At 36.6% G+C, this 20,701-nt stretch overlaps 1 protein-coding gene across 5 annotated transcripts in view; it reads right to left on the reverse strand.

Annotated features, from left to right (window-relative positions):
* The window catches only part of LOC138417351 (ankyrin repeat domain-containing protein 26-like), a 72,232-nt gene that overhangs the window by 36,342 nt on the left and 15,189 nt on the right, over positions 1-20,701 (reverse strand). For 3 of the 5 annotated variants that reach the window (XR_011248091.1, XM_069547262.1, XM_069547261.1), the window contains exons 8-16: positions 18,777-18,837; positions 18,457-18,656; positions 14,737-14,866; positions 14,376-14,437; positions 13,121-13,193; positions 11,177-11,275; positions 10,529-10,557; positions 10,362-10,434; positions 5,611-5,693 (exon numbers count right to left, since the gene is read on the reverse strand). Coding sequence is in view for 4 of the 5 variants with exons in the window: in XM_069547262.1 (XP_069403363.1) it covers positions 5,611-5,693; positions 10,362-10,434; positions 10,529-10,557; positions 11,177-11,275; positions 13,121-13,193; positions 14,376-14,437; positions 14,737-14,866; positions 18,457-18,656; positions 18,777-18,837 (810 nt within the window). In the remaining variant the exon portion in view is untranslated. The remainder of the gene's footprint in view (positions 1-5,610; positions 5,694-10,361; positions 10,435-10,528; positions 10,558-11,176; positions 11,276-13,120; positions 13,194-14,375; positions 14,438-14,736; positions 14,867-18,456; positions 18,657-18,776; positions 18,838-20,701) is intronic. The other 2 variants (XM_069547264.1, XM_069547263.1) reach the window with 1 other exon arrangement.

Consider the following 20,701-nt stretch of genomic DNA (forward strand, 5'->3'; position numbering starts at 1 on the left):
CCAGAAATAAATCCACACACCTCAGTTCAGTTCAGTCGCTCAGACGTGTCCAACTCTTTGCAACCCCATGAATCACAGCACGCCAGGCCTCCCTGTCCATCACCATCTCCCGGAGTTCACTCAGACTCACGTCCATCGAGTCAGTGATGCCATCGAGCCATCTCATCCTCTGTCATCACCTTCTCCTCCTGCCCCCAATCCCTCCCAGCATCAGGGTCTTTTCCAATGAGTCTACTCTTCACATGAGGTGGCCAAAGTATTGGAGTTTCAGCTTTAGCATCATTCCTTCCAAAGAAATCCCAGGGCTGATCTCCTTCAGAATGGATTGGTTGGATCTCCTTGCAGTCCAAGGGACCCTCAAGAGTCTTCTCCAACACCACAGTTCAAAAAAATCAATTCTTCGGCACTCTGCCTTCTTCACAGTCCAACTCTCACATCCATACATGACCACAGGAAAAACCATAGCCTTGACTAGACGGACCTTAGTCAGCAAAGTAATGTCTCTGCTTTTGAATATACTATCTAGGTTGGTCATAACTTTTCTTCCAAGGAGTAAGCGTCTTTTAATTTCATGCCTACAATCACCATCTGCAGTGATTTTGGAGCTCAAAAAAAAATAAAGTCTGACACTGTTTCCACTGTTTCCCCATTTATTTCCCATGAAGTGATGGGACCAGATGCCATGATCTTCGTTTCCTGAATGTTGAGCTTTAAGTCAACTTGTTCACTCTCCTCTTTCACTTTCATCAAGAGGCTTTTTAGTTCCTCTTCACTTTCTGCCATAAGGGTGGTGTCATCTGCATATCTGAGGTTATTGATATTTCTCCCGGCAATCTTGATTCCAGCTTGTGCTTCTTCCAGCCCAGCGTTTCTCATGATGTATTCTGCATATAAGTTAAATGAGCAGGGTGACAATATACAGCCTTGATGTACTCCTTTTCCTATTTGGAACCAGTCTGTCATTCCATGTCCAGTTCTAACCGTTGCTTCCTGACCTGCATACAGATTTCTCAAGAGGCAGGTCAGGTGGTCTGGTATTCCCGTCTCTTTCAGAATTTTCCACAGTTTATTGTGATCCACGCAGTCAAAGGCTTTGGCATGATCAATAAAGCAGAAATAGATGTTTTTCTGGAACTCTCTTGCTTTTTCCATGATCCAGCAGATGTTGGCAATTTGATCTCTGGTTCCTCTGCCTTTTCTGAAACCAGCTTGAACATCAGGAAGTTCACGGTTCACGTATTGCTGAAGCCTGGCTTGGAGAATTTTGAACATTACTTTACTAGCATGTGAGATGAGTGCAATTGTGCAGTAGTTTGAGCACTCTTTGGCATTGCCTTTCTTTGGGATTGGAATGAAAACTGACCTTTTCCAGTCCTGTGGCCACGGCTGAGTTTTCCAAATTTGCTGGCATATTGAGTGCAGCACTTTCACAGCCTCATCTTTCAGGATTTGAAACAGCTCAACTGGAATTCCATCACCTCCACTAGCTTTGTTTGTAGTGATGCTTTCCAAGGCCCACTTGACTTCACATTCCAGGATGTCTGGCTCTAGATTAGTGATCACATCATCATGATGATCTGGGTCGTGAAGATCTTTTTTGTACAGTTCTTCTGTGTATTCCTGCCACCTCTTCTTAAAATCTTCTGCTTCTGTTAGGTCCATACCATTTCTGTCCTTTATCGAGCCCATCTTTGCATGAAATGTTCCCTGGGTATCTCTAATTTTCTTGAAGAGATCTCTAGTCTTTCCCATTCTGTTCTTTTCCTCTATTTCTTTGCATTGATAGCTGAGGAAGGCTTCCTTATCTCTCCTTGCTATTCTCTGGAACTCTGCATTCAGATGCTTATATCTTTCCTTTTCTCCTTTGCTTTTCGCCTCTCTTCTTTTCACAGGTATTTGTAAGGCTTCCTCAGACAGCCATTTTGCTTGTTTGCATTTCTTTTCCATGGGGATGGTCTTGATCCCTGTCTCCTGTACAATGTCACAAACTTCATTCCATAGTTCATTAGGCACTCTATCTATCAGATCTAGGCCCTTAAATCTATTTCTCACTTCCACTGTATAATCATAAGGGATTTGATATAGGTCATAGCTCAATGGTCTAGCGGTTTTCCCTACTTTCTTCAATTTGAGTCTGAATTTGGTAATAAGGAGTTCATGATCTGAGCCACAGTCAGCTCCTGGTCTTGTTTTTGTTGACTGTATAGAACTTCTCCATCTTTGGCTGCAAAGAATATAATCAATCTGATTTTGGTGTTGGATGTCCATGTGTAGAGTGTTCTCTTGTGTTGGTGAAACAGGGTGTTTGCTACGACTAGTGCATTTTCTTGGCAAAACTCTATTAGTCTTTGCCCTGCTTCATTTGGATTCCAAGGCCAAATTTGCCTGTTACTCCAGATGTTTCTTGACTTCCTTCTTTTGCATTCCAGTCCCCTATAATGAAAAGGACATCTTTTTTGGGTGTTAGTTCTAAAAGGTTTTATAGGTCTTCATAAAACCGTTCAACTTCAGCTCCATGAATCAAAGCAAATTGGAAGTGGTCAAACAAGAGATGGCAAGAGTGAACATCGACATTCTAGGAATCAGCAAACTAAAATGGACTGGAATAGGTGAATTTAACTCAGATGACCATTATATCTACTACTGAGGGCAGGATTCCCTCAGAAGAAATGGAGTAGCCATCATGGTCAACAAAAGAGTCCTAAATGCAGTACTTGGATGCAATCTCAAAAACGACAGAATGATCTCTGTTCGTCTCCAAGGCAAACCATTCAATATCACAGTTATCCAAGTCGATGCCCCAACCAGTAACCCACACACCTATGGGTACCTTATTTTTGACAAAGGAGGCAAGAATATACAATGGGACAAAGACAGCCTCTTCAATAAATGGTGCTGGGAGAACTGGACAGCTACATGTAAAAGAATGAAATTAGAACCCTTCTTAACATCAAACACAAAGATAAACTAAATGATTTCTTCAAAGCCCCTAAAGTGGCATTCCCTAGCATTTTATGGCACCAAAAGAGATGATAAAATTCTGTAACCTTGAATCTGATAAATTACCAAATGAATTTATCAAATGAATAGATAAGTTAAATGGAGAAGGCAATGGCACCCCACTCCAGTACTCTTGCCTGGAAAATCCCATGGACGGAGGAGCCTGGTAGGCTGCAGTCCATGGGGTCACGAAGAGTAGGATACGACTGAGCGACTTCACTTTCACCCTTCACTTTCATGGACTGGAGAAGGAAATGGCAACCCACTCCAGTGTTCTTGCCTGGAGAATCCCAGGGATGGGGCAGCCTGGTGGGCTGCCGTCTATGGGGTCACACAGAGTCAGACATGACTGAAGTGACTTAGCAGCAGTAGCAGCAGCAGATAAGTTAAAAGCGTGACTTTGCCCAAGTAATTTAATGCCTTAGCTGGGGATAGGGCTGATCTCCTTTTTCTTAAAGGAGAATACCTATAGATTTTTGTCTGTTGTTAAAACTCAGTCAAGGCACCTCTTACACAAAAGAGCAAACAAGTAAACAAAGAAATTTAAAAACCTATTACTGGAAGGAAGAAAAATCTCACAGCCTCTCAAAACTCAGTTTTCTCCTTTGGAGATAAACACTTAATTTTTGGGGGGTAGGAGTTTATATTACCTATGCGACAAAATCACAGGTATCAAAACTTACTACATTTTAGTAAACAACACAATGGAAAGTCTGTCTCAAAAGAAACATCTTCAAGTGATGGTTAAAGAATATGTGGGAGTACAAGTGAAAGTGAAAGTGAAAGCCACTCAGCTGTGTCCGACTCTTTGCAGCCCTATGGACTATACAGACCGTGGAGTTCCCCGGGCCAGAATATTGGAGTGGATAGTCTTTTCTTTCTCTAGGGGATCTTCCCAACCCAGGAATCAAGCCTAGGTCTCCTGCATTGCAGGCAAATTCTTTACCAGCTGAGCCACAAGGGAAGCCTTATGCATGCATTGGGAAAGGAGTACATGTATTTGTTATTAAATTTTTTATTTTTAAAATTTGTTTTGTATTGTTTATTCTATTTTTTATTTTATTGTTATTGTTATTAATTTGTTATTAAATACATAAAGGGAAGGGAGTACATGTATTTGTCATTAAAAATATCCTAAAGTGTCCATGTTGGAAATCTAAAATTTATTAAAATTTAATTCTTAAACTTCTTAATCTATGCTTAGCTACTCACAAATCACTGGATCACAAGTAAGAAGTGAAAAATAACTTGCCTTAGCCTAAAATAGGGGAAAAACATGAACTCACAAATCCAGTTTTATCACTGTTTGAATTAAGTAATTCATATATGTTAAATCTACCAAAAATTAATTAGATGATTTTTAATGTTATAAAGGCTTCCTCACTTAAAAATATTTCACCTCACTATATCTTAAATATGGAGTCCCTATAGCACATTTGTAAGATCTTTTTTTTTTAAGGACTAATACGTGCAAAACAGACAAACTTTATATTACTAGGAGCCAAAATCAAATTAACAACAATCAGAAAGAGGAACAAATCCCTAAATTTTTATGCAAATTATATATTATGATAGTGCTATTCATCAACACGTATTACCTGGTTATATTCACTTATGTGTATGCTCAGTCATGTCTGATTCTTTCCATCCCTAAGGATTGTAGCCCACCAGGCTCCTCTGTCCATGGGGATTCTCCAGGCAAGAATCCTGGAGTAGGTTGCCACGCCCTCCTCCAGGGGATCTTCCCAACCCAGGGATTAAACCTAGGTCTCGAACACTGCAGGTGGATTCTTTACCATCTGAGCCACCAGGGAAGCCCAACAATACTGAAGTGGGTAGCTGAACCCTTCTCCAGGGGAATTTCCTGACCCAGGAAATGAATTGGGGTCTCCTGCATTGCAGGTGGATTCTTTACCAGCTGAGCTACCAAGGAAGCCCCTACATTCAGTTATATTATATTCTAATATCTACCAATGAAAGTGCATAAAGCATTTTTAGTAATATTTACTGATGTATCACCCCAAAATGAGATAAATTAGAAAGTTATTATTTGTACCCTAACAAGAAAGGTCCAATCTGGAAGCTTCAATTCTCTTAATAGGTAACTGGGTTGATTCTATGACCCCACTCTCTCCCTGAATGTACATTCCTAATCAATTATGCCAAGATCACAGACAGAATGAATCTTTCATCTTGGCATCACTGACTGACAATTTCAATGGAAAACCTTGAACCACTGGAAATGATTTCTCTCTACATGTATCTAGGTCCGGGATCATCATTGTCATATTGTTCATAATTTTAACTGTTTACTCTTATAATTCAGTATTTGATGTCTCCTTCATAATCATGTAGTGAAGTTATAAAAATGGAAGTAAACAATAGTCAGGAAATTTTTTTCCCTCAATTCCAAAAACAAACTATAAATAGATTCTAACAATATTTGAAGTTTTATAATTAAGGTGCTATAAAAACTATTAAATTATTACCTATTGATTTAATTTTGAAAGGTAATTTCATTTGTCATGATCTTTGTTACACACTGCATTATGCTGTTGAAGCATAGGAAAGAGTATTAAACCAGAAATTTAAATTTACCTTTTTACATACCTGGGAATGGTTACTTTCATCTCCAACAGGTTTTTCTTCTTCTTCCTCTGATGTTATTTCTAAGTCTAGTTCTGCTGACAAATCTGTATGGTTAGTTAAAATTACTTAGAATATTTAGATAAAAGACATAATCTTTATTTAAAACATAGATTTAAAACATTGTATCAAATGACATCTTAAATTAATCTTAATCTTCAGCTGAATATTTACTTCTTTAAGAAATACTTCCAGTGATCTAAAATTTCAACAAACAATTTGGAAAATACCAGATGTCACCAGGATACAGGCACACAAACAGCTCAAAGATTCATTCACAAAATCATCCAAACATCAATGAACAAAACAATCAGAAACCAAACAAAATTTCAAAATACAGGACAGACATAAAGTCACAATACATTCTCTCCTCTACTTCATAACAGTACCTTTTTAACAACATGCCAAGCTTCAACTGCAACATTACTCAAAGTTTACAAAATTCCTCTTACTTTTTATGCTTTTATCAATTCCTTAATCTGAAATGCTACCCTGTACTCTTCCTGACAAATAACTTTTCATCTTTTAAGACTCAACCTGCTTTGTGAAGTTGTCCTTGATTATAGCTATCTTTCCTCAGATAAACAGGTATCCCTTTCCTTGTAGCTACCTTAGTACTTTATACATTTTTCTAGTGTATCTTCACCTGAATTGTAAATTATTTTTTCACATGCCTATCTTCTTGGCTCCTAAACTGACAGGACAAGCTCTTAAAAATCACTTTTATATAAATAGTCCTTATTTATTCAATAATTCAATAAATAATTTATTCAATTATTTATTCAATAATTATTTATCAGCTTTCTGCTCTGTACTAGACACTGGAGTTTAAAGAAAAATGTAGATAAAAGATGTCAGGGAATGCTTTTCTAGAGGTAATGCCTGAGCGGAGACTTACACAGTCCAAGAGAAGGAGAGGGAAGGCATGCAAGGCTGTAACAAGACGGGGAGAGAAGCACACACACAACAGGGTAAATATCTGAGAAAGTACAGAGACAGGTCAGCAGGGCATCACCAGCAATTCAGAATTCCATAGCAAACGACAGAAAGGGCGGGAGATGAAGAGTCAGGCAGAAGTCAGACTATGAAAGCCTCACGTGTCACTTTATGATGCCTGGACATTAAGGTGATTTGAAGAGTGGTTCACAGTCACACCTGCTTTTGAGAGAGGTGACTCTAAATGCTACAAGAGGAATGAATTTGAAGGGCATACAAATAAATGGAGGGAGATGAATCTGAAGGCATTATTAACGGAAAAAAACAAAGGTGATGCAGGCCTGAACTGGGGGAGCATTTCCAGAAATATTCAGGATATAAAATTTTCTGAGTCCAGGATAGAATAAATCATTATGAAATGAATAAATGTACAAATCTGGGGACCCTGAAGGAGAAGACTCTGCTGGTTACTTTCTAAAAGGTATCAACTAAGATGAGAAACGATCTGTATGAATGGTCTGAAGTTGCTTCTATTTATTTTGTAGTTTTCCTATTTCACATCTTCCTCTGTTGAAGGGACTGGATAGGTTTTATCTGAATTTGCGTTTCGTGGACATACCAAGCTAATGGACAAACAAGGGCAAACAAGTCACTTCTATAGATTAAAAAAAAATAAAACACTTTGAGTTTATGGCTTGTAGTCACTATTCTAGGAAATAACTGAGAATCTTTTGTAAATGCAAAGTTAAACCTATAGGTGAGGATAGAAAAGAAAAAACTAGGAGTGAAAAAAAGAAACAGTATATGATTTCTTACTATAGCTCTGACCATATGACTGATTAAAGGTGCTAAATTAATTGGTATTTATGGACAACACATATTGGACATGGTTACTCAATAGACTGGGCATCCTAGTAGAATCAGAATTGACTTTTTATATACTGCTTTTAAATGATACAGCACTCCTTCAATATTGCTATGAAGTTACATTTTGAGAAGGCAATGTCTAGATGTCTACTGAGGTCTCCCAACTAGTCCCAGAATTCTAAATATAATCCTGCTACCCACTTTCAGGTGTGCGCTAAATAGTAGGCTAAACAAGCTTACTTTCTCCTAACTCTCTTTGTATTTATTGTATTACTATGGTCAGAGGGAGAATGCAAACACCTTGCTAAGAGGTATTGCTTGGCTGTAGGCTGCATAAAAGGAGTCAACACAAGATAGGTTTTGCCACAAAATCTAATTTGGAACTGTCAGAATAACGGTTAGGCCGTGCCCAGGTGGCCCACAGAGGAGTGCCCTGGGCTTCTGCATTACCTTGTTTGCTTTTTCTGTTTTCTGGCAGCCGAGACTGGCACAGGTCATGGAGCGTGTAATTCTCTACCAGAAACACTGCTCCAATAGTCATCTTTTATCTATTACAGTCATCTGTCCAAATTCTGTGGATGCTGACTGATTTTTGGTCACTGACTGTGACACCGGTGGACACTGATCAACTTTTAAATGCCCCACTCTTTGATAAGTCTCATTGTTGAGGCTCAAACTAGGAGAATCGGAATCTGAAAAATCTGAAAACAAAGTTTCCATTTATTAGAATGTCAGTAAGTATACTACTCTAACTAACTTGTACAAAGTCTTTCTTCAGAGAATCAGTTCCATGTCCTCCTCTCCCCTCACTCATTAGTCCTTCAGAGCTTATTTTATCTTACACTTCACTGCCATTCATGAAGAGACATTAACTAGTTCTCATTTTTTTCTACTTGCTAATTTTCTAGTATTACTTACTTTGATTCACTCAATCTCTATTATATATTCTGTATTCCATAAGAACTTTATTAATAATTATTTTTCTTCAACATACAAATATTTTTTAACAAAATTATGGCACTTATTTTACATTTAATTATGCATGACAATATTGTATGTTCTAGAGACCATGGTTTTAAAAACACTTCTATTGAATAGGTACTTTAAAGTGTTTAAAAAACACTTCTATTGAATAAGGTACTACCTTAATTAATGGTACAAACCAAGACAATGTATTAAAAAGCAAAGCCATCACTTTGCCAACAAAAGTCTGTACAGTCAAAGCTATGGTTTTTGCAATAGTTACAGAGGGATGTGAGAGTTGGACAGTAAAGAAGGCTGAGTGCCAAAGAACTGATGCTTTCAAATTGTTGTGCTAGAGAAGACTCTTGAGAGTCCCTGGAGAGCAAAGAGATCAAACCAGTCAATTCTAAGGGAAATGAACCCTGAATACACACTGGAAGGACTGATGCTGAAACTGAAGCTCCAATACTTTAGCCACCTGATATGAAGAGCCAACTCACTGGAAAAGACCCTGATGCTGGAAAAGATTGAGGGGAGGAGAAGGGGACAGCAGAGGGTAAGATGGTTGGAGAGCATCACTGATTCAGTGGACAAGACTAGGCAAACTTGGGGAGACGGTGAGGGACAGGGCGGCCTGCTGTGCTACAGTCCATAGGGTCACAAAGAGTAGGACATGATTTAGCAACTGAACATCACCAACAACAACTACAACTACTTTAATTACAAAGAGACAGCCTTTTTTCAATGTATCAATATCTTCAGAACCCATTTTTTAAGCCTTGGATAAACATAAACTTATCTAAGAAATGACACGCTTGTGTGTGACTAATTGTTTCCACGTGAAAATAGGGTAAGTTGAGGACCATACTGGATCCAAAGAGCACAGAGCACCATGAGACAAGAATGAATGCAACACAAAAATGTTTGCTTCAAAAAAAAAAAGCTGTCAGGTCTAACTTTCTTAAGAGAAGTCAAAGAAACAAGCAAGAAATGTATAAGTGAAACTTTAAACCCCGTTTCAACTCAAGGCCCCCTTTATCGTTTCACGTCTAACCACTTCAACAGTTTAAAACTGTGGTTCTCAAGTGTGCCCTGAAACTCCGTGAAGTTCAGAGACCATCGGGTCAGGGGGTCCAAGAGGTCAGAACTATTTTCACAACAACACTAAATGTTACTTCCATTCTCACTCTCTTCCGAGTGCACAGTGGAGTTCTTCAGAGACACGATATGTGATATTATAACTCTAAAGACAAGTGGAATTAGCCATTATGATTCTGTGTTCTTGTATTTTAAGTTTTTCAGCTTTGTTTTCCAATACGGTGAACATCAATAAATACAACCTACTTAAACAAAAGTTCCATGGCATTCTCAATAATTTTTAGAAGTATAAAAGGATCCTAAAGCCAAAATGTTCAGAATCACTGTTAAGTATGAGTACTTCCCCTACTTCTAATAATCAAAGATACCACAAAAACAACACACACACAAAGTCTGCTAAACAAAACATCTGGTTGGCCTACATTCATCTGTGTAACAACACTAAAATGAAATAATTATAAGCTGAAATGCAACTGATATATTAGCAAGAGAAGCTTTACTCTAGGTAAAGGTCCGAGCTCAAATAAGCATTTTTGGACACTGGAAAAATCTTAGGATCTAATAATTAATTTCTGAGAATCCCTAAAAGTATACAGATTCCAAACTGAGAACTTCAGGGTATCGAAACATATATAGAAACATATTGAGTTCAAGTTTACATTTTAAAAATTTCTTGTTCTTATGCTTGTACATTTTTTTTTAAAACACGGATACCAATAACAACATTTGCCTTATGTATGTCAAATGCTTCAATTAAATTTGCAAAAAAAAAGTTAGCAGTATGAAGACTGAGCATTTCAAATACTTCAGTGTCCCTCTTTTCAGAGTTAAGTGTGTATTGCAAAATTTACCTGAACTGGATGTCTGTAAATCCTTCATTCCGACTGTTTTATTAGGAACAGAATCTTTCACTAAGACTGCGGGCTGAATGGGTTTGGAAACAAGTTGATTAATAAATAATGTACATTTGATACAATCCACAGTTCATAATTCAAGATAAAAACATAAACGATTTTACCTTCACGTTAGGATATTTCTCAGGAGAATCTAAAAGGCAAAAGGGACACAGAGTTAATAACATGTAAATATGAAAGCCAGCTCTACATTCATGCAGAGTTAGTACTGAGCAGAAATCCTTGTGCTCAGCCTTGGCGGTGAATACGTTCGGTTTTAGTATCTTGTTTTCAGGGGGATGTTAGGACACCAGGAAGACAGACTATGAATTCAGTATAGATAGTGAAGAAAAAATAGAAATAAAGGTTTAACAAAACATGCAGTTAAGATTTCAAAAGTAACATTACATTTTCAATGACTTTATAAAACATTAAAGTGCACACAGACCAATGAGAACATGCTGACTGATGAGGAGAAAAGTGATCTTAATCAGAGGAGCAAACCATGACCCCAAGAAGATAAATGTGAAAGTAGATGGTAAAATGCAACAGCATTATCTTGAATGCAATACAGCAATATCATTTATACCATTATACTACAAGTATTTATCATGTTCTTCAACCCGTCCAGTCATTTAAGAAGTGCACAGCTGGGATGACAATTCAACTGAATGCATAATTCATTTCTCATCAGAGAAAGAGTAATGAACTGATTAGCTGGGATACACACTTGTAGAATAATAGTTCATAACAATATTCACTTTTTTTCATACCCATGTGGGCTACTGGTATGCCTACACGTCTTGGCTCCTCTAGTTTAGCCATCTTAAAGTTTCTCGATCCAATCATGCAAGAAGGTATATAAGACACATCTAGAAAATAATGTATAATAAGTTCTCAATATTGAAAGTCAATTATCAAAAGGAAATAATAAATTTAACTGTCACACCATTATTAGATATTTGAAATCTTGCATGTTTCAAAATCAGTGTAGTACTTATAAAAAAATAACAATTCTAGCATTTAGGGCATGAACCCTATTAATCTGTTTTGTTTCAAAACTTAGTTTGGTTTGGTACACCATGCTACTGCTTCAAAGGATTTCTGTGTAACAACTGTCAAAAAAAGTCAATGCCCCCATATTCACATTAATCTAATTTGAATAACAAATACCGATACAACACATATCTTTGAGGCCTGATAGGTATGTGGAGTGGCTGGAGTTTCCCCCACTTCTAGCACCCCCTCCCACCTCCAGTATTCTCTGGAGCAACAGTGATCTTATCTCTTCTCATTGCAAATACACTGAAGCCATCTAGAAGGACTTCCTTCAAGTTTCCTCAACTCCAAACTCACCTCTCTAAGGCCTTACTTTCTTCCCTCCGTCCTTTTATTAGATTCTTTCCTCTATAAAGGGTAATCTGGAATTCTTCCCCCTTTACATTCTTTCTATGGACCATCCCCACCACTTCTTTTTCCCTCTTTGCTTAGCAATGGTATCTTACACCTGTAATTGCTACTTCAACTCTTTGCTTCCCTCTGGCTATAGACACGGTTAGAAAGAGAAACAAAATAATGCTTTTCCTTGATCCTGTTATGTCCTGCACTCTCCAAAGCTCTACTTCCAGATTTCTCTAAATCCAAGGCTACACCCTTGCTACTCGGAGAGCTTGTTAGAAACAGATTCTCAGACTTCCTGCTCAGTACGTGCACTTCACACAAGGTCCCCAGGCTACTAGTTAAAATCTGAGAAACTCTGGTCTATACTGAGTCTGCTTCTACATTACTTCAACTTAATTTATTCCCCTGAAATCTTAGCCTCAGCTTCCTCACTCTAACACTCCCCCCAGTGTGAAACTGCATTACAAGTTGGAAACTTTCCAGTGGACTCTCTATCAAGCTGTAGGTTACTTGATCTCCCTACCATGCCCCCTGCTTGCTCCTTCTTTCTAGTTCTCTTTTGTTGGCCTATGTGACACCATCCTATAAAGCAGCAACATTTCGTATGACACCAATCTGCACACATTACAGCTGAGCACCTATGCCCACGCTCCCCCACAGAGGATGACACACCGCTCTGCACGCCCAGGGACCTCAATCCTGAATGCCTTCCTAACAATGAGGAAGACAGGAAGAGGGGAAAGCTTTGCTGTTCTTCTCTGACACGTTTTGGTGCTAGAAGCTCACTTCAAATGCTTTGTCCATATCAAATACTCTCCCTTTTTCTAAAGCATTATCTTACTTATTGCCACCTTCCCCATAGACCTGTGCTTCCTTTTCCTTCATTTCCTTCCTATACCCTCTGCCTCTCTAATCCTTCATCCCCTCTTTCCTCTTGTTTCTCAACCTTCCTTAGGTCATAGAGTATCTTGAAACAGAATTAATTTTTTTTTTTTGCCCATGTGTCAAATGGAATCTTAGTTCCCTGAGTAGGGATCGAACCAGCACCCCCTGCATTGGAGGCTCATAACTGCATAGAGTCCTAACCACTGGACCACCAAGGAAGTCCAGGAGCTAAATAATTTAGCTCCTTAAACTGGATTCTCAATTTAATCTGTGACTGACACCTGATAAGATACACTATTTCCCTCCTTTTCTCATCTTTTATCTCACTACACATCTGACAGGTGATTTTCTTTGCCTATTAGAATATATCAGCATTTCCATTTTAAATCAATATTCTGTCAAATGACTTTTCTATAAAATATAGTTCTTACCTTCAACTTGTCCATTTAACGTATTTTTTCCTCTTTGACTAGCAGCTCCAGATAAAAGATCCTCAGAGATACTCTGTTAAAATTAATATTGAGTTACATGAAGATTTCCTAATTCCTTTTGAAGAAAATATCCTACTTTTAAAAACTGCCTACATTTAACCCGGTTAAGACAGGTTTGCCAAGATCCACAGCTGCTAAGTGACAGATTTCAGGATGCTGACTTCAAACACAGCACTGTATCACCAGGCAGTGGCTACCTGCATCTAAGAGATCAGGCCCCTCTTATCTCCTTCCATAGCTGCCACCTTCAAACAGAGCACTGTTACTTTATGTTACTTCAAGTACGGCTGCCATAAAGGTTCTCTGTGCGTGCTAGTTAAACTATCCAAAATGGTTTGTACTTAACTAAAACATCACAAAGCAAAGCTAACTGCTGTTATTATACCACATATTTCTTACTATTCCCTATGCTTTTGCTTCTCTTGAAATGTTCCTTGCAGATTAACTTGACAATCCAAATGTAATAATACCTTCAAGTTTCAAGCACTATCTTTTCGATGTTGACGTGGTAAAAAAAACCACAGTTCAACCCGTTTCTCTCTGGCCCTGTGTGCAGTTTTACACATGCACTTGTGCCAAAGAAACATACATTTGCTTGGGAGGTTGGGGATGACACAAACACACTACACACTACAGTGTATAAAACAGATAACTAAGGACCTACTGCACAGCACAGGGAACTCCACTCAATATTCTGTAATGGCCCACACAGGAAAAGAACCTAAAACAGAGCTGATATATATAGAGAGATATATAACTGATTCACTTCACTGTACACCTGAACCTAACACAGTATTGCAAATCAACTATACTCCAATAAAAATTGAAGGAAAAGAAGAAAGAAAGAAAGGAACATCTGACCATAGACTCACCTGTAACAATGCTTCAGTTTTTAGATAAATGTAACTTCAGAACACAAACAGATTCCTTATGACTTCTGAGCCTTGATTTCCGTATTACACTAATTTCATTAGGTAAACGTTGACAATTAGCTAAAGTGTACTATGTGGTAGTATTTAGCACAGAATTATCTTATTGATTAAAATCAATAATTAAAAATAAAGATTAAAATCAAATTAAAAATAAAATATTGTGATGGGCAAATGCAAAGGTGAGAAAGTCACAGCATCTTCCGCTTTTATGTTTTTACATCACTCAATTGTTTACATTTCAAAATAATAACAGAAGACAGTACCTCAGAATCCCAAGGTGATTCTATATCTTCCTCTTCTCCCAAACCTAAGGCTGACATCATATCTGTAAAATGGAATCACAGATACATTAATGAGAACATTTACTAGTATGAATTTTAATACATATATGTCTATCTCTATCCACAAATAATTCAATAAAATGAACTAGTGGAAAAGAATTTCAGAGGGTTGAAGCATTTTCAAGAAGAAAAAGCTGGTAGTACTTGGGACACTTCTGAAGAAAGAGAGCAAAAGAAACACACTTAAAAAGAAATGGATGCCATATTTGCATCTACGCACTTTAAAGGTTTTTATTTGAGCTTTTAAGCATAGAAAAAAATCCACAGACATTCACTAACTTACCACTTCTATTATTTTTGTGTGTTCCATCAACAGAACTCAAAAGGTCATGATTTATTTGCTCTTGTGGAGCCCTTTCAACAATATCTGTATCACTTTCTTTGTCCACAATCTCTGGCTTTGTGGCTCCTTCCTATAAAAACAAGACAAAATAAAACAGAAACCCAACTTCAGAAAACATATTCATTGATTTGGTCATTCAGTCAATCAGTAAGATGACATTCACTGTTGTCTAAGAAATCATAGACACTGTCCTCGGAGAAGTTAGAAATGTAAAGAAAAGAGCGATTCTGTTCTGTGTTCTAGGCAAGGCAGAGACACGTGAAAACAAACAAGAGGGCAGAAATGTGTCCTTCAACAGCTCTCCAACTGAAGCGGACCAAGCACAGGAAGGGCACAAAGGAGAGAGGAGGCAGGTGAGCCCGTGAAGCTCAAGGAACACTGTGACAAAGGGCTGTGTCTCAGAAGACACAGTACAGAGCCAGGGTGTGAGGGGGATTCTGGGAAGGGCAGCCCAAGGAAAGGACGAGGTGTGAAACAGTGCGAATAAGTCATGTGGAAAACTAGAGCACAGTTACTGGGAACCCTACAGAGAGACAAAACGGAAGGACTGGGTCAAATGGCAAAAAGCAAGTGTCATCTTTTTTTCTTCATGTGACAGGAATCTACCACACAAGTAAAAGGTTACATCATCACAAATATATTTTATTTGGTGTCATGCTTTTTCTCAAATGAAAGGGGAAAGACTACACTGCACCAGGGAGTAGCAAACATGACATTATTTTACAGGACAGCATTGTAAAAAAAAAAAAAAAAAACAACTACAAGCAATGCTCCAGAGTGGACAGGAAGCAAACTAAACACTGCATATCACCCAGAGTTGCCATGAAACTGTAATTAAAAAGTTGAATTTGGCTTTAAAAACAGCCAAATAAAAACAGTAAAAATCATTCCAAAACAAACTGCAAAGCCAAGAGGAATGAAAAGATTGACAAATATATTTTAGAAAGATTACTCTGGTAGCAACATAAAGATAAACATCAGGGAAGCAAAACTTGAAAAGAATATTTCAAGATTATAAGTGAGAAAGTAGATTATGATAATAAGGCATGAAAAATGATAAGCAGGTAGAAAATACTGAACTTGCTGAGTGACTGGATGCAGTAATTTCAAGGAACTTTGGAGTCCGGGATCGTTCCTGCTGTGGCATTTCAGTGATGCTGTCTACTAGGATGGGGAAAACAGATGACAGTGTAGCTTACAAAGAGTCAGGGACGAGGGAAGTGTCAGGAACAAGGCCTTCAGTTTGGGGAGTAATGAATTAATCTGAGGCAGGCAAGGGATTCAGAAGAAAGGATTTGGATAAATACCTTTGGATTAGAAATAGATAGCCTTATTCAGGAAAAGCACTGCTGTTAAGATAACTATTTGTAAAATATGCTAACCTAGTATAATTAATGCAAACCTATGCAGAATTCTGAACTTTTGAAAACAAAATACCAGGGGAAGAAAACTATGACATTAAAATTTTCAGTTATATATTTTAACATCTGTTTCAAGGACATAAAAATATACTTTTATAAATATGTGCAAATATTCATTTCTGGGATATTACAATAATAAGCATTTTTGAGTGTAATGAAAAGGTTTAATAGTAAAACACCAATTCAAGATGCTACAAGAAGACTCCTTTCTAAAATTGATCTTAAAAGACAAGTTTTAAATTGTAGATGAGAAATGCTTATGTGAGTATGGAATTATGAGTCATTTTAAAGTACTACTATGAGGTAAGAAAGAAATACAAAACCCTATTTGAAAATTCACAGGGTTTTCTTCTTATTTCCCTGTAAACAGCACACTAACTCTAATTTCCTATCTGTGCCTTCTGGAATAGTAGGTAAAGATTGAAGGAATGATCTAGATATTAAAAATAGTAGTAAAATTATGATTATTCAAGCTGGAGATATAAAGGTTTTGCAAATACATCTATGATTATCAAGCAGACTCAAACTTCGTATCAGGAAAGAACAAACAAACCAAAAAAATCAAGTAACCACAATTTCTGAGTTTTGGATACAAAAGAATTTATATGTTAGTTTCATATATATAACAAAGAATTGACAGGCTAGTTTAATAGCTATAAATACTGAAGTTAATATAAAATTTCTTAAGAATAACATGGAGTATACATATGGCTAGAGATATTTCAAAAAGTAAAAAATTATCTTCCAGAGATAATTTTTAAACTCTGTTGGTAATTTTTCTTTCCTTATGACTTTATAATAACAAGTAGTCTGTATTAGAAAATAAAATCATAAATTGTGATTTCATTCATTTACTGTAAGTGCCATTACATGTAGATATTAAAGACAAATCAGAATCTCTTCAGCAAAAAAAAAGTTCTACATTTTTTCTTTAAAACTATTGCAGCTGAAAATTTTCTCATTTAATGAAGAGAGTAAGAATCTCATTTATATAATTATAAATTATAACTTTAGTAAAAAGACTAGATAAAATCCTTATTTATTTCCTCTTTATTTTCAAAAAGATCTAAAACACCCACCAAGATTATACCAAACAGTACAATAAATTAGTTAAGTACATTAAGTATTTATCAAACAGTAAGTTAGAAACCACAAGAAAGAGAAAGGCCAAAAATTCTTAAATCATAATAAATCTGCTAAGGCCTAAAACAGAACTCACCTTGAATTGTTTATGAACTAAAGTTTTGCTATATTAAATAGAAGACATCACTTCATTACTTTGAAAGTGAGAATTTGTTTAAAAAGACAAATCACTTCCAATTGAAATGAACTTCCAGAGGGAACTATATTCAATATAGATATATACATATGTGTGTGTGTTAGTCCCTCAGTTGTGTCCGACTCTTTGTGACCCCATGGACTGTAATCCACCAGGCTCCTCTGTCCATGGAATTCTGCAGGCAAGAATACTGGAGTGGGTTGCCATTTCCTTCTCCAGGGGATCTTCCCGACCCAGGGATTGAACCCAGGTCTCCCGCACTGCAGGCAGACTCTTTACCAACTGAGCCACCAGGGAAGCCATATGTACATATATAAGTATAACCAAGACACTTTGCTGTACACCTGAAACTAACACAATATTGTAAATTGATTATATTGCAATTAAAAAAAAACAAGAACCACTACCAACCTCAAAAACAACCACCAAAAAAGGTAAGGAACAAATTTTCTTTTAGTTCTTCATAAAAATCAGCTATATGTCATTCAAAAGAGTATGAGCATTGCTTTTTCATGACCTCACTGTCTCCTCTTAAGTTGAATTTGAAATAATTCTTCTCATATTTATAACATAGAGTTCCTCGTCTGACATACCCCCACTATTTCTGTTGTGTTTGTGTAATAATCTGTCTCATCCTGACCCTCATTCCATTTCATATTCATCTTGTCCTTCTTAAGTGAATTCTTCCCCTTCACCACCCTCCCCATGTCCATACGCATCTAGCTGTTCTTCCTAATTGCTTGGTAATGCTTTTCTTTCATAAGGGCATACTTAGTATGCCAGCATTTATAAATCAGAATCATGCGCATATATTGCTCCTATTATCACACCATTTTGTATCGTGACTTTCAAAGCTGCCATTTCTGTGGTAGGATCCTTTTGGTCATATAAGGGGACATGACATGTGAATGGCATGTGAAAAAGTACAAGGAAAAAACAGTTACAAACAAAACAACTTGCCTTTGTGAGACCAAGGCCCGCGAGAGACTTGAGAGGTTGTGGAAGAGGCTCAGGCAATGGGAAGGTGGGATGAGAGAAGCCCTGGACTCCAGGTGATGGTTCGGGAACGGTTTCAACCACATCTTCAATTTCACCATCAGAATTACTGTCCTCAGACAAGGTGGTACTCTCTGCTCTCACAATGCCACATTTTGCTTCTACTACAGTGAAAACAAGGGAGAGTACATGAGAACATCTGTAATTTCAAATCAGTGAATAATTGAATTGAATTTCAAATCAGTGAATAATCATCACCAGGAGGACAGTCTTAGATAACTTACTGTTTCTTTTGGATTGCTGAGAAGCATTCATTAGCTTTGTTAAGTTTGGTTTCAGGACATTCTGGAGAAGAAAATAAGAACCTTAAGAATAATGAGTCAAATTTAATAAAATAATTATAACATCCCCCATTCCTCTATGATCTAACACAAAGAGCACCAGCTCTGGAGTCATTCAGATGTGGATTCAAATCCCAGTTCTGCCACTGACTAACCTCATGGGGTAAGGATTATGACAGATGACATAGGAAGCCCCAGATGTTCCTCTCCTTACCCCTAATATACTGCTATACAAATACTGTGACACCCACTAGATTACTTTCTCTACCAAAATGTTCTAGAATAAAAATTTATCCCCAATACTTTAGAGTACTATGTCTGAAAAACTAAGCTATTTAAATTAGTTGCTATATTTTGAAATTTACTTGCATGATTTCTATATGCATGAATTATCGCTGGGGAAGGGAAATATGAAAGTTTAGTTTTTAGCAGAACCTTATTTAGAGGGATTAGAACTGCAAACGGGAAAAGTTATTTCTATTCTGTTTGTCAAAGAGCTAAAGACACATGATTTTTTTTAATTCAGTTCATTCTAAGAAAGAGTGAAAAAAATATTAAACCTGTAGGGCAATGATCATGAATGAAAGCCACAAACACTCTAAACAAAAAGCCATAAGCAAACATGTTAACAATAGAGGCAGAAAGAGATGGAGTCAAAGAACAGACACTGAAGAAATGTATTCTGCAAGGAAAAATTAGGTTAACAGTAAATATTAAAAACGACAAACGGTAGGGGAGGAAAAAGTAAGGAAAAAGTGAAATATGCCTAGTGAAGTACAAACTTAAGGAAAAAAAAAGAAAAGCATAAATATAATGAGGTATGTGGAAAAACATATATATTTAGAATTTATATACAATAAATCAGTAATATATCAGTATTGTTAAGGATACACTATGAACAAAGCCTATGCTTTATACATTTTTATTAATACATAAATTATATATCTATACTGTTCAAGTTTTATGAAAATATCAACATAAATTGTATATAAAACATATATTTAAAACAGAGGCTTTTGTTCATTGTGTACCCCTAATAATAGTGATTTATATTACTTTAAAACTGTTTATAAATAATACTGTAATAAACAGTCCAATTTTGCCACTATAAAAAAAGTCATTCAATTAGCCACACATGATCATCTATCACTACCTGAATGCTGTCAAGTATTACTAGAGAGAGGAACTGAAGAAATATTCCTAACATTTCACTGGGAACAAGGACTGGTACTCAGAATTCTAAGGAGAATATACTGTTTGAAAAGAAAAAATTAATGGAATACAAGATGGAGCTAAAAAGGTCAAGAAATAGCAATCTAAAATTCTCAGCTCCCAGTTGGACAACACTGAAAAATATACAATAACATTTTTATCACGTTTTTCTTGTTTATTTTCTTGTTGCACAGGACCTCCTTCCTTAACATAACTGAACTTCTACATCCTAAATATTAAAAAGAGAATCTAAATTTAAGTCATATTTTTAGAATTCAAACAGACTTAACTGCTATATTATGCATATTAGCTATAATATTACGTAGGATTCCATTTGTCTCTTCATTCATTCACATTCAAATACGATTAAAATGGTTCTTACATTTGAGATATATGTTACACGCTCCAGGAGATGCACAATTGTTTCCTGAACTCCACTCGTTTATACTGACACAGGGGCTATAAGGTGAATATTTAAATAACAATAATACAAAATGTCTGAAATCTGAAATTTTAGAATATGACACAAGGACTTTCAGTGCACTTTTTTTTTTTTTACTACAATACAAAAAATATCTGAAGTTGTAAGTTTTATCTTATGGTTATTAAAAGCCTGTGTTTCTACAGCTGGTTATTATTTTAGGCAAAACATGTGT

The sequence above is a fragment of the Ovis canadensis genome, chromosome 13, assembly GCF_042477335.2.
Source record: "Ovis canadensis isolate MfBH-ARS-UI-01 breed Bighorn chromosome 13, ARS-UI_OviCan_v2, whole genome shotgun sequence".
In the NCBI taxonomy this organism is placed as follows: domain Eukaryota; kingdom Metazoa; phylum Chordata; class Mammalia; order Artiodactyla; family Bovidae; genus Ovis; species Ovis canadensis.